The sequence below is a fragment of the Leuciscus leuciscus genome (genome assembly GCF_965113295.1).
Source record: "Leuciscus leuciscus genome assembly, chromosome: 7".
Classification (NCBI taxonomy): Eukaryota; Metazoa; Chordata; class Actinopteri; order Cypriniformes; family Leuciscidae; genus Leuciscus; species Leuciscus leuciscus.
The window spans coordinates 3,439,529-3,454,316 of record NC_138731.1 but is presented as its reverse complement, the minus strand read 5'-3'; the positions used below and the strand labels follow the sequence as shown (position 1 = coordinate 3,454,316).

General features: G+C 46.2%; 1 protein-coding gene across 2 annotated transcripts in view; it reads left to right on the top strand.

Annotated features, from left to right (window-relative positions):
* Nucleotides 1-14,788, top strand: part of LOC309503305 (NACHT, LRR and PYD domains-containing protein 3-like) — a 49,245-nt gene that overhangs the window by 20,553 nt on the left and 13,904 nt on the right. For both annotated transcript variants that reach the window (XM_082176054.1, XM_082176055.1), the window contains exons 2-4: nucleotides 260-455; nucleotides 1,735-1,929; nucleotides 12,585-14,663. In XM_082176054.1, coding sequence (XP_082032180.1) covers nucleotides 298-455; nucleotides 1,735-1,929; nucleotides 12,585-14,663 — 2,432 coding nt within the window. In that variant the 5' untranslated portion in view covers nucleotides 260-297. The remainder of the gene's footprint in view (nucleotides 1-259; nucleotides 456-1,734; nucleotides 1,930-12,584; nucleotides 14,664-14,788) is intronic.

The window sequence follows — 14,788 nt, the reverse complement described above, 5'->3', positions numbered from 1 at the left end:
TTTGAATGAAATCATGTTTATCATCATTCAAGCTCAAATCATGCAAGAACTTTGCATGATTTAACTAAATCAGAAGGCAAATTTCAGTTAATTCAGGTCAACTGCAAATTTCTCATTGAGAAATCTCTTTCATGACACAAATATGACCCCAAAAAAAAGAAGTTCAAAGAAAAGGGCTGCCCACAATACACAGTACAGAATGATATTGTTTATTATAATTGTTTTTTTTTGGTAATTTATGTTCTGTTTCTGAATGTAGAATGAATGTAGGGATACAGAAGAATATTGCTTTCTAAAATGAGTCTCTATGGGGAGAGAAAGGAGGAGGATCCTTTCGCTCAATCCCTGAACCAAGGAGCAGCTTCTCCAGAGCCCAGCTGTGTGTCTATGAAGAGTGGCGCATCCATCAAACTACCACCTTTTCTCAGTGATGGACCAGTGACCACTGGCCCCAGGTGAGACATGTTTCTGCAGAAAGACACTTTATTGATTAAAATTGTCTCCTTTTGGTCACTACAGGGTGTTGGTGGTGATCCTCAGCTCTCTATCAAGGTGGCTTTTCACAAAATTAATCCACCTCTTCTTGATATGATCAATTTTCGGAAATTTAAATAAGGACACTGATCTGTTTGGTAAGTGATCACATCCAGGTAATACGCGTTTCCGTGATGAAGGCATAGCTAGCTAGCAAGCAAACTGTAGGCTGTAGTAAGTAATAGTACTAACAGTAACTCGCAATTGAGCGGCAAACTGATGCGAATGTGCTCTAGTTGTATTGTTAGGGGCGGGGCCAGCCTCAGTGGCTCCACTGCGTCATCGACAGTAGGGGCGTGTCCAGGAGCTCAGCGGCTCCAGTGCATCATCGACAGTAGGGGCGGGGCCAGGAGCTCAGTGGCTCCACTGCGTCATCGACAGTAGGGGCGTGTCCAGGAGCTCAGCGGCTCCAGTGCATCATCGACAGTAGGGGCGGGGCCAGGAGCTCAGCGGCTCCAGTGCGTCATCAACAGTAGGGGCGGGGCCAGGAGCTCAGCGGCTCCATTGCGTCATCGACAGTAGGGGCGGGGCCAGGAGCTCAGCGGCTCCAGTGCGTCATCAACAGTAGGGGCGGGGCCAGGAAGTCAGCGGCTCCAGTGCGTCATCGACAGTAGGGGCGGGGTCAGGAGCTCAGCGGCTCCAGTGCGTCATCAACAGTAGAGGCGGGGCCAGCCCCAGCGGCTCCAGTGCGTCATCGACAGTAGGGGCGGGGCCAGCCCCAGCGGCTCCAGTGCGTCATCGAGCCACCATTTTAGCCCCGCCCAAAAAATCCTGAACACAGCAATGGTGAAAAACTGTTTAACGGTCTAACTCCACAATTTAGTACTTCACAATTCACAGTCTTTGTAATGGGTTTTAGCAATACATTTCTAACATTTTTATAATGTGGTTTTTTTTTTAGAATTGCCTTTACAGGGACTTTAAATTATGAGATAATTTTTGATTTTGAATGAAATCATGTTTATCATCATTCAAGCTCAAATCATGCAAGAACTTTGCATGATTTAACTAAATCAGAAGGCAGATTTCAGTTAATTCAGGTCAACTGCAAATTTCTCATTGCGAAATCTCTTTCATGACACAAATATGACCCCAAAAAAAAGAAGTTCAAAGAAAAGGGCTGCCCACAATACACAGTACAGAATGATATTGTTTATTATAATAGTTTTTTTGTAATTTATGTTCCGTTTCTGAATGTAGAATGAATGTAGGGATACAGAAGAATATTGCTTCTAAAATGAGTCTCTATGCGGAGAGAAAGGAGGAGGATCCTTTCGCTCAATCCCTGAACCAAGGAGCAGCTTCTCCAGAGCCCAGCTGTGTGTCTATGAAGAGTGACGCATCCATCAAACTACCACCTTTTCTCAGTGATGGACCAGTGACCACTGGCCCCAGGTGAGACATGTTTCTGCAGAAAGACACTTTATTGATTAAAATTATACGTTGCATTCGGAGATCGACTACTTTTGACTGACAAAATTCCAGCCACCGGAAACACTAACTGATAAAGTGAGTCGTACAAAACCTTTCTTTTCAGTAAAATCTGTGTACACAAACAATGTTGTCAATGCTGGAGTTCATGTGTAGAGCCCCTGGTGATACTTCCAGCACAGTTTTATGTTGTTTCGAGCCTCCTTAGTGTTTTAAAAATAGCGATTTTGATGCTATCACTGTAGTGCCCCTAGCACTCACATTCAAAAGGCATTTTGACCGAAAACGAAAATACGGTCAATCTTAAAAGTGGCATTTCCATTCTAATTATGCTTGTACACGAATGTTTGACTCGGGTAGATTAACAAAAATAGCCTAGGTTGCAATTTCAAAGGCCAGTGAAAGCATACTGTCAGTTAAGTCCTATTCGGACGCTTATTGTTTCTCATGGGCTCGTACGGTATTTTAAACATTTACAGGGTTAAGTCTGTGATTTTATTGCTGTCCGAATCCATAATGTCAGTGTTTTTTCATTAACCTTTTAATGAAGCCTGTGAGTGTAAATTAAACTTTTCCAAGCTTCAAGTACCTCTATAATCCGCATATTAAACGTAGGGGGTGATACATGCTTCCACTTTAAAATAATGAGATGTGTAGCTAATAAAGTCTCAGTGATGCTTGAAAATTCATTTCAAATCATACTCCAAAGATAGCTGACAGTGTATTTGGATCAAGGATTATATTAAAGGCGTCCTGCAATGTTTTAAATATTTTAGTCCAATAATAATAGTTTTGGACATTCCCATAACATATGTATGAGACTCGCCACTAGTATGTTTGCCATTAGTGTAATAGATGTAAAATCCTGCATTGTAACAAGCTGTGTCTTGCACATATTGATGACGAATGAAAAAGATCAGAATATGTTCCCATTTTTCTTCAGACAACTTGGTGCCCAAATCTATGAAATCAATTCATAGATGGTATTTGACTGGATTTGGATTTGACCAAAAAATGTGTTGGCACAGGGCTCTGCAAAGCTTCAGCTTTAGCTCCATCCTTAATCAAAAACCCCTGAGCAAGCTAATGAAAGTCTTTGGAGTTACTAGACAATTACAGGTAGGCGAGTTTGTTCAGGGCTTGAGCTAAACTCTGCAAGGCAGTGGGCCCATTAGGGCAGGATTTGAGGACCCCTGGCATTGATGAATTAGAATTTTCAAAGAACAGCATTTATCTGAAATAGAAAGCCTTTGTAACATTATAGAATACCGTTCAAAAGTTTGGGGTCAGTAAGTTTCAGTAAGATTTTTTTGTTTGTTTTAAAATAATTTAATACATATATTTAGCAAGGATGCATTAAAATGTTCAAAAGTGACAGTAAAGACATTTATAATGTTACAAAAGCTTTCTATTTCAGATAAATGCTGTTATTTTTAACTTTCTATTCATCAAAGAATCCTGAAAAAAAAATTACACAACTGTTTTTAACATTGATAATAATAATACATGTTTCTTGAGCAGCAAATCAGCATATTAGAATGATTTTTGAAGGATCATGTGACACTGAAGACTAGAATAATGAGGATTGTAATGAAAATACATCTTTGATCACAGGAATAAATTACATTTATATATATATATATATATATATATATATATATATATATATATATACATTAAAATATACTCAAATAGAAAACATTTCGAATAAATAACTCTTATAAATAAAGAATAAATAACTTCTGAGGTAAATTCTTTCAGAATTATTCCTCACTGCGTCCCCAAACCATGTAAATGAAATGAATCTAATGAAACTTGATGCATTTAATCGAGTTGATGTGGGTGATGACTCTGTTTGCATGGATCACATCAGATTATAACTGTATTGAATAGCACACACTGTCAATAGACGTGTTCACATTTGCGGTAAAGACCTCACACAGGAAGGTCTGTACATTCCTTTCTTTTCATACAGATTACATAAACAGAGAATTTTTTTTTTTTTTTACATTTTGAATTAGATCATTTAAAAGTAGACACTTAAATGTTTCTAGATATACTGTCTCTATATTTATATAGCTCATGTCTGTGTGACAAGTATTAGATGTTTTGTTTTATTTTTGTGATGTGCTCCAGAAAAAAAGCAAAAAAAAACCCACCAAGATGGCAGAAAGCACAGCTTGGCACATCCTGTCTGTTTTTATTTTATTTTAAAAAAGCACAATATTTTGTTTTGATTGTAAGTGGACAATTAAAAGTGCCCCTTTAAAAAACATTTCCAGTTAAAAACTCTTGAATATGCTGCATGTCTGTATGACCATATATGAGTATTTTGAGTAAATTTTTCTGCAATGTGAAAAAAATCCACCAGAACGCATTGGCGCATCCGTCGACCCCTGAGGGTTAATAACTTTAATGTACACCAAGCAATAGGAAAATACAAGTATTGGATTAGGACTCTGTATCGGCAGATATTCAAAATTAAATGATTCAGATCGAATCAGGAGCACAAAAAAACGTCTCGGTTACGTATGGTAACCCTCGTTCCCTGAGTAGGGAACGGAGACGTCTCGTCGGAGGAGTTTCCAACGAATTGGGATCACGCTAGGGAGACCAACTGTCTTCGAGTGAAATAAAACGAGCCAATAAACATTGGCATGCAAGATTTGCATCCCGCGGCCCGCCTACCAGCGCGGGTATAAAGCGGAAGCAAGCGCATACACAAACGCTTTTCGCTGAGGAGCCGAACAGTGTCCAGTCCTCCGCGAAGGTACAGCAGCATGGCGACGGGACGAGACATCTCCGTTCCCTACTCAGGGAACGAGGGTTACCATACGTAACCGAGACGTTCCCTTTCGTTCGGGAACTCCTACGTCTCGTCGGAGGAGTTTCCAACGAATTGGGATCCCTAATAAAACGCCATGCTGCTGGCCCCTTCCAGCGCCCTGCCTAAGCTTCAGCCGCAGTTTCTTGAAACTTATCTCTTATGTGCGGAAGCTTAGCTGGGAAGAGTCACACTGCTGTTCCGCAAGACCCGCTCAGTGGACATTGGATAACACTGGGAAAGCGTGCCCAAGATGTAGAAGGGAACGCTGCGGAGCCCATAACCTGCCCGAGGGGAGGCACTAGGAAAAAACATGTGTACTAGCCCGTAGGGTAGTGAACACACGGCAGTCTCTGAGGTAGTCCCAGCCCGGAGGGTGGGAGCGTACTCAGCAGAGACGACAGACAGAGTCTGTCAAGGGGAAGACACTGGCTAACCCGGAGGGTAACCGAACGTGGAAAAACACCTATGGGGTCGCCGTAGGGACCACTACATAGGACCCCAGCCTGTACTCAGCTCAAGAGAGGTAACAAGCTTGGCGACTGGCGATCCGCCTCGCCTGTCGCCGGGGGGGGATGACGGAGGAACTCACGAGGTTAACCGTTTGTTGGGTAACCCACGGAGCAGAATAACGCACGTATCTGGCCCCTAGGGCGAGAATGGCGTAGCAAGCCGACACTAACCTAATCCTTCGCGCTACTGGCCGAAGCGAGTACACGGGAGGAAACAGGTTCAACACGAAGGCTATAAAACCTAGCGAACGTGTTGGGTGTCGCCCGGCCCGCAGCTCTACAGATATCTGTCAGCGAGGCGCCTTGAGCCAAAGCCCAGGAGGAGGCAACACTCCAAGTAGAGTGTGCCCTCAACCTAGGTGGACAAGGCACGTCCTGGGACTCATAAGCCCGGACGATAGCATCCACTAACCAGTGGGCTAACCTCTGCTTGGAGACAGCCTTCCCCTTCTGCTGGCCTCCGTAACAGACAAAGAGCTGGTCTGAGGTCCTAAGGCTTTGGGTCCTGTCAATGTAGCAGCGCAGAGCGCGAACAGGACAGAGCAAAGCCAGGGCTGGGTCTGCCTCCTCCGGGGGCAGCGCTTGCAGGTTCACTACCTGATCTCTAAAAGGAGTGGTAGGAACCTTGGGCACATATCCGGGCCGGGGTCTCAGAACAACGTGAGAGAAGTCCGGCGCGAACTCTAGGCACGATTCGACGACCGAAAATGCCTGCAGGTCCCCTACCCTCCTGATGGACGCCAACTAAAGTCAGATCCCAAGAGGGTACGGGGTGCTGATTACGAGGAGGATTCAGTCTCCTAGCACCCCTGAGGAACCTGAGGATCAGGTCGTGCTTTCCCAAGGACTTACCTTCTACTGCATCGTGATGTGCAGCTATTGCGGCAACATACACTTTGAGGGTGGAGGGAGACAGCCTTCGCTCCAACCCATCTTGCAGGAAGGAAAGCACGACACTGATCGGGCAAGTTCGGGGGTCTTCCCGGCGGGAAGAGCACCAACCGACGAATAGGTTCCACTTCAACGCATAGAGGCGCCTCGTAGAGGGGGCTCTAGCGGAAGAGATGGTGTCTACCACAGCCTGTGGTAGGCTACCTAGAACCTCCGCGTCCCGTCCAGGGACCAGACATGGAGTCTCCAGAGGTCTGGACGCGGGTGCCATAGAGTGCCCCGTCTCTGAGAAAGAAGGTCCTTCCTCAGAGGAATCGGCCAAGGAGGGGCTGTCGCGAGGAGCATAAGTTCTGCAAACCAAGTCCGGTTGGGCCAATACGGCGCAACAAGCAGGACTTGCTCCTCGTCCTCCCTGATCTTGCACAAAGTCTGTGCGACAAGGCTCACTGGGGGAAACGCATATTTGCGAAGGCCCTGGGGCCAGCTGTGTGCCAGTGCGTCCGTGCCGAGAGTTCCTTCGGTCAGGGAATAAAACAACTGGCAATGGGTCGTGTCCGGAGAGGCAAACAGATCTATCTGAGCGGCTCCGAAGATTCCCCATATCAGCTGGACCACCTGGGGATGGAGTCGCCATTCTCCCGGAAGAGGGGGCTGCCGTGAGAGCTCGTCGGCCGCACGGTTGAGCACACCTGGGACATGAATGGCTCGAAGCGACCTCAGATGCTTCTGACTCCAAAGGAGGAGATGGCGGGCGAGTCGCGACATACGACGGAAGCGTAGACCACCTTGGCGGTTGATGTACGCAACGGTCGCAGTGCTGTCCGTACGGACCAGTACATGCCTGTGACGAAGTAAGCCTCTGAGGCGGCACAAGGCTAAGCGTACTGCTTGCAACTCTAGGCAGTTGATGTGCCAATGCAGTTGGGGCCCCGTCCACAGACCCGAAACTGCATGCCCGTTGTACGTGGCCCCCCAGCCGTTGGCGGAGGCATCTGTGAACACTACAGCATGCCTGGACACCTGGACTAAGGGCACTTCGGCCCGTAGAAACGCAGGGTCCGACCAAGGACTGAAGGTTTGGCGACAGTGCGGGGTGATGTTCACCCGGAACGTGCCGCTCTGCCACGCCCATCTCGGGACTCGGTCGTGAAGCCAGCGCTGAAGCGGTCTCATATGCAGCAAGCCGATGCGGCTGCCATATGCCCCAGGAGCCTCTGAAACTGTTTCAGTGGGACCGCTGACCTGCCTTGAAAGGACTTGAGGCAGTTGAACACTGACTGGACGCGCTCCTCCGTGAGGCGCGCAGTCCGGCTGACCGAGTCCAGCTCCATACCGAGATGAGAGATCCTCTGCGTGGGGCAGAGTTTGCTCTTGTCCCAGTTGACCTGAAGCCCCAACCGGCTGAGATGCCGAAGCACCATGTCCCTGTGTTCGCACAACAGGTCTCGCGAGTGAGCTATTATAAGCCAGTCGTCGAGATAGTTGAGAATGCGAATGCCATGTTCTCTCATGGGAACAAAGGCCACCTCCGCGACCTTCGTGAAGACACGGGGCGACAGGGCCAGCCCGAAGGGTAGGACTTTGTACTGATACGCCCGACCCTCGAAAGCAAACCGAAGAACGGTCTGTGTTGAGGAAGAATCGAGACGTGAAAGTACGCGTCCTTCAGGTCGATCGCTGCAAACCAATCCTGGGGACGGATGCATTCGTAGATGCGTTTCTGCGTGAGCATTTTGGACGGGAGCTTGTGCAGGGCCCGACTCAAAACCCGCAGGTCCAGGATTGGCCGTAACCCACCGCCTTTCTTGGGTACAATGAAGTAAGGGCTGTAGAACCCAGACCTCATCTCGGCTGGAGGGACCGGCTCGATCGCGTCCTTCGCCAGCAGGACGTCGATCTCTTTCCGCAAGACAGGGGCATCCACTGACCGCACCTGGGTGAAGCGGACGCCCCTGAACCTGGGAGGCCGGCGAGCAAACTGAATTGCGTAGCCGAGCCGGATGGTACGGGTGAGCCACCGGGACGGCCTGGGAGCGCTATCCAGGCTTCGAAGAACCGTACCAGTGAGCCGACCCGGACCACCAGCGTACCCGGGGTGGGGCAGCGAGGTGGAAGGCAGGGACTCGACTCCGGAGGCCCTGAGGCGGCCGGAAGTGGAGTCTGGGTGTGACATGCAGCACCAACCTGCTTCCACACGGGGGCAATCGACAGGGAAGGCACGGAGGCGTTCGGCTAGTCATTGCCCCAAGGCGAAGGAGGGAAAGGAAACAAGGAACGACGCCCGAGGGGATCGAGTCCAAGTATCCGCACCTCTCTGCCCAGTGGGAGATGAGAGTGATGAGGCAGAGGCGGCATCACTGTCATCTGAGCACTGGAATGAGGGGAATGAGAGCGGCGAGGCAATACTGCGGCGCGCACTGTCATCCTGGCCCTCTTGGACGGAGGAGACTGGGAGCGGCGAGGCAACTGAGCGTCGTCCTGAACTACCAGTCTCGACCGTTCGACCGTGAGGGGAAACGAGGAGCGAGGCCCGGGGGCAATGAGTCCTGGTTTCCGCCTCCTTGCCCAGCGAGAGACGAGAGTGACAAGGCCGTGGCCCTCACTGTCATCTGAGCGCTGGGGCCCGTGAGTGACTCAGAGGAAGTGGACTGCTCAAACTTTGGGTACCGCTGACTGAATGACCAGCGGCGGAACATAAATTAAATTCTCCACCCGGCCCTCCTCCAGGGGAAGGAGTGGTGATGACACGCACTCCCGAAGAGCAGACATCATATACTCAGGGTCGCTCCTCTCAGGGTCGTTTCCCCTTCCCTTTGCTGGGGGGAAACAACTCCGAGCGGGCTGGTTTTGAGGTGCTTCTGGACCACCAGTGTGGACATCGTCTGACCGAGGGCCAGCACTGTGACTAATCACGGTAAGTCACTAAGCGCAGCTCCACCCCGAATCAGAACTACCCACGTGCACTGAATGTGCAGAGGTAGTGAGAGAGGAAAAACTTCTGCAGATTTAGGCATGTTTGGCTTGCCATATTGGCACCAAAATGCTTCCATACTGCCAAAATTTTTCACACGCATCCAGGCACTTTAGACCCAGGAAGTGTGGCTGTCAAGTCTGAATCTTCAGCACGAGAACACACCATTACAGTAGGAACTCAGCATCCTTTTCAGAGTATAACAGCCCTCTCTCCGATGTAGCGATCGACATCTGTCCTCCCCTGGAGCTCCGAATGAAATGCTTGGTCCCTCACGAGGAGGACCAGAATCCCATCCGAAAGCATCGACGGCACACGGCACGCTGAGCGGCTCAAGCCCTTACGAGAAAGGGGAGACGAACAACGTGCCGACGTGGTCATGCACTCATGAGAGAGCATGAACCACCCACGAACGCAGTCTCAACACACTGATTAGGCATGTGAAACAGTGATCGTGGCCGTCAACCAGGTATGCAAGACAGTGAACGTGGCCATCGCCTCGATGACACACGGCACGCTGGGCGCTCAAGCCTTCAGGCAAGGCGAACAACGTGCCGACGTGGTCATGCTCTCATAAGAAAGCATAAATCACCCACGAACACAGTCTCCGCATATTTGCGATGCGCTAGAGGAGTGGGAAGCTCGTAAGGGTCTTTCACCTGGCGAGACATTCCGCACTGTAACTCCCAGATCACCAAATGCTCATTAGCCAAAGTAGTCCTCCCCTTTTTAGAAAAGGAACTAGAATGGGGAATAAGCAAAGGGACTCAACCTCGTAGAGGTACACGAGTCTCGATCACGCATCTAGAGCGCCGAATGACGCGCGCTGGGTTGCCGTGACAACCCGCGCTGTCAGCCGGCGCCCGACGGCACACGGCACGCTGAGCGGCTCGAGCCTTTAAAAAGGGGAGACAAACAACGTGCCGACGTGGTCATGCACTTCTGAGAGAACATAAACCACCCACGAACGTAGTCTCGCACACTGATTAGGCATGTGAAACAATGAACGTGGCCGTCAAATGAGGACAGGAAACGATCGCATCCAGAAACACACGAGTGAAACGTCATCCTGAAAAGGACGCGATCTTCACTCGTGTTGCTCTTTCAGGAAGAAAGTACTCTCTCAATTGTGCTGAAGCACACAGGGATCCAACGCGGCAACACAGCGGGGAAACTGCAAGCCCGCTGTGCGCACTCAACCGTTTACCAGCTGTGAAAACAGCTTTGGAATTAACCCTCTGGGGACCAAGCTGTTTTTGGGGCCCTTGAGATGTTCTGACATGCTCTGACATTTGTGCTTTTTTCAGTTATTTATAAACATGTTAATGGCAAAGGTGTAAATTCACTCTATATAGCACAAACAGGCCTACCATAATATGCGAGCAACATGTATGTAGATGTTTGTATTTTTAAGAGAATAATGTTTATGCGTGGTTATTTAAAAAAATAAAAATGAAAGTTGCTGAAATAAGACCACAAAACTCATACAAAATATGTGCCCACAAGACTTTTGACTAATGGATGTTGTCCCTTTCAGTTCTAGCTTCAAAATTATGTGAAAATAGTCTTGCTTTATCGTTCACAAAAAAAAATACATTGATTTAAATGGTGTAAAACAGGTTTTGCTTGGAAAGCCAATATGCGAGGGGGAGGAGTAGTTTACACCTTAGTCCCACCCACTCTGCATAATGACTCTGCATAATTAGCCATTCATTCAGGTGTGACACTGACTGAGCCACAATGCAAAGACAAAATATATATTTTGAAGAAGACTTATATTGACCATTTAAGATTTTGCTTACATCTATCTTGTAAATATGTTTTGCTATTTTATTAAAAAGGTTACAATTACAACAATAATTACAATTTCAGCAATATTTCTGCAAAAAAGTACTCTTTCTTTGTAAAAAAAAAAAAAAAAAAAAAAAAAAAAAAAGATTATAGGCCTACATTTTATCATATGTATTCATTAGTTTGAATATAGCCAACATTGGAACATCTTAGTCTATGACTTTATTTTTGACAAAATAGTATTTTATATATATGAGCAGAAAAGCTTATTTGATGTGACAGTATATTCTACAGTAAAAACTGTACCCAAATCTAGTCAACAAAATGTTGTCTTTCATACTTCGCCTGACTTAACGCAGTAACTGTAACTGTAAAAGCAGTTTATTCTTTCACACACAGACGCGCGATTCATATTTAGGCTAAACACTCTTTACAAATATGTACCCTTCAATCATCTCACAGAAACGCGATTCATATTATAGAAACGCGATTCATCTTTTTGTTTACATAAGCCTACAACGTTATTCCATAACGTTATTCCACATTAACACTTGAGAAAGGATAACTTAGCCTACCTCACTCCTCAGCGGGATCTGCTCCTCATATCAGCACGGAAAATTTTCTCCATAAGGTAGGCTATATTATGCCTCTTTGTTTACAGCTGATGTGGGGGCGTTTCACAGACTGAAATGGTTCTCAGAATTTGCGTTTGAATAGCACGCGCTCTCCGGGGCGTGGTCAAATTACTTTTGAATGGCTCCTAATGAGCTCGACTGGAGTCGCTCTCTTTTTATACAGATTACAGAAGCTGATAATATTTGTTTTTTATATAAATTACTTCATTTAAAAGCTGCGATCTCAAGCTTTATGCCCGTGGGTCTGTTTGCCTGTTTGACTGAATTTTCGCGGAGTTATAGATAATTTTCGAACGCGTTTCAAATGGGAGTTTACTGACAGAGAGAAGGCAGAAATAGCATCATGTTAGTTTTTCTTTATTTGTCAAAAAGCAAAACACTTTATTTGTATTGTGAGTATACAGAAAAAAAATAGAAACTGAACAGGATCGATTGATGTATTACACGAAAATGAAAGATCAAAATTAACAGAGCATTTTGTGTTTATTTTTCATTGCTAAAAAAAAAAAATGAGCAAAACGCGCGGGCGCGTTTTTGGTCCCCAGAGGGTTAATAGTGTGTAGACGCAGCCGGCAGACAGGAAATCGCGCGGTCGCTGAAACGCCGTCTCACCAACACAGAGAGATCCCTTCCCGAAACAGCAGACTCGTAGAGCGTAAGATAGATACAATCTTAATGCTCATTCACTCAGAGAGGACACAACCGGTCGGCTCCGAAGCTAAAAGCGTTTGTGTATGCGCTTGCTTCCGCTTTATACCCGCGCTGGTAGGCGGGCCGCGGGATCTTGCATGCCAATGTTTATTGGCTCGTTTTATTTCACTCGAAGACAGTTGGTCTCCCTAGCGTGATCCCAATTCGTTGGAAACTCCTCCGACGAGACGTAGGAGTTCCCGAACGAAAGGGAACTTTGTTTTTTCTCTCTCTCTCTCTCTCTCTCTCTCTCTCTCTCTCTCTCTCTCTCTCTCTCTCTCTCTCTCTCTCTCCTATATTTCCAGTGTGGAGAAGGATATGGACTCAAAATGTGGAGTTTGTAAGCAGGTTCTGAAAGATCCAGTCTCTATGAGCTGTGGGCACAGTTTTTGCAGAAACTGCATCAACCGCTACTGGGATTTGTTCAGTCCATCTGAATACTTTGACTGTCCTCGATGCAGAAAGAGATCTAGAAATCGTCCTTCTTTAAAAAATGTCACAGGAGGATCCACTTCTGCTGGTTCTTCTTGTTACACAGAAGCAGAACTGTTGGAGGAGACTAGCGACCTACAGCAGGATTCTCAACAACCAATAGATGATGAAATGCAGAGAGTCAAAACACAACACAAAACTAAAATGAAGAACAGTTATGTGAGGTTATTTGAGGGAATAAAACAACAAGGGAATGAAACCCTCCTGAACAGGATCTACACACAGCTCTACATCATAAAGGGAGAGAGTGAAGGGGTGAATGAAGAACATGAGGTTTTACAGATGGAAATAACCAGTACACAAGACACTCCAATCAACTGCAATGACATCTTTAAAGCTTCACCTGAACCAGGATACGAGGAGAAAGACAAAATAAAGGCTGTTCTTACCAAAGGCATTGCTGGAATTGGAAAAACCGTCTCTGTGCAGAAGTTCATTCTGGACTGGGCCGAGGGAAACGCCAATCAGGATGTAGATTTCATGTTTGTGCTTCCATTTCGAGAACTGAATTTGATTCAAGATGATCAGTACAGTCTTCACAAACTTCTGCTGGACTTTCATCCTGAACTTCAAGATCTGGACTCAATGATTTATAAGGAGTGTAAAGTTTTGTTCATCTTTGATGGTCTGGATGAAAGCAGAATTAAACTGAGGTTTTCAGATGCTCAGAAAGTTTCTGACGTGACTGAGACTTCATCAGTGGGTGTGTTGATGTCTAACCTCATGAAAGGAGATCTGCTTCCCTCGGCTCTCATCTGGATCACCTCCAGACCAGCAGCAGCCAATCAGATCCCCTCCAAATACATCAACCGTGTGACAGATATTCAAGGATTCAATGACCCACAGAAGGAGGAATATTTCAGGAAGAGAATCAGTGATGAGCATCAAGCCAGCAAAATCATTTCACACATCAGAAGTGCAAGAAGCCTCCACATCATGTGCCACATACCTGTCTTCTGCTGGATCTCATCCACTGTGCTTCAAAAGCACCTGAAAGAAGATCTGAGTGCAGAAATCCCTCAAACTCTGACTGAAATGTACATCCACTTCCTGCTGATTCAGATCAACATGAGGAATCAGAAGTATGAAGAGAGAGATCCAGAGAAACTTCTGCAGTCCAGCAGAGAAGGGATTGTAAAACTTGCAGAACTGGCTTTCAAACAGCTGATGAACGGCAATATGATGTTCGATGAGGAGGACCTGATTGAGAGCGGCATAGACGTCACTGATACCTCAGTGTATTCTGGGATTTGTACTGAGATCTTTAAGGAGGAATCTGTGATTCATCAGAGGAAAGTCTACAGCTTCTTACATTTGAGCTTTCAAGAGTTTTTGGCAGCATTTTTCATGTTTGTTTCATATTTAAACAATAACAGTGAGGTTCTGAGATTGTTTCTGAGAGGAAAGTCCAAAACTCAGCATGAGAATCTTCATCTGGATGTACTTCTGAAAGGAGTAATAAATAAAGCCCTCGACAGTAAAAATGGACACCTCGATCTTTTTCTACGGTTTCTGCTGGGAATCTCTCTGGAGTCCAATCAGAGACTCTTACAAGATCTACTGACACATAAAGAGAACAGTTCAGAAAGCATTGAGAAAGTGATCCAACACATCAAGCGAGTTCAAAAAAAGAAAGTCAGTCCTGAACGATGGATGAATCTCTCACACTGCTTGATTGAAATGAAGGACAATTCTCTTTTTGAAGAAATGAAGACTTTTTTAAGGTCTGAAACAAGTAAAAAACTTTCTCTTGCACAATGTTCAACTTTGGCAAATATGATTTTGATGTCAGCGGAGTTGCTGGATGTGTTAGATCTTGGAAAGTACAACATAAAATCAAGAGATGGTCAGCTGAGGCTGGTACCTGCTGTTAGGAACTGCCGGAAAGCTCTGTGAGTGTAATTATCTAAAAAATATATGTTTAAATACTGTAAACAAATGTGATACAAGTGAGCACAAGCATGAAGTCATGGGAGCTGATACCTTCACGGATTTCTTTTGTTTTGTTGTGGTTTCA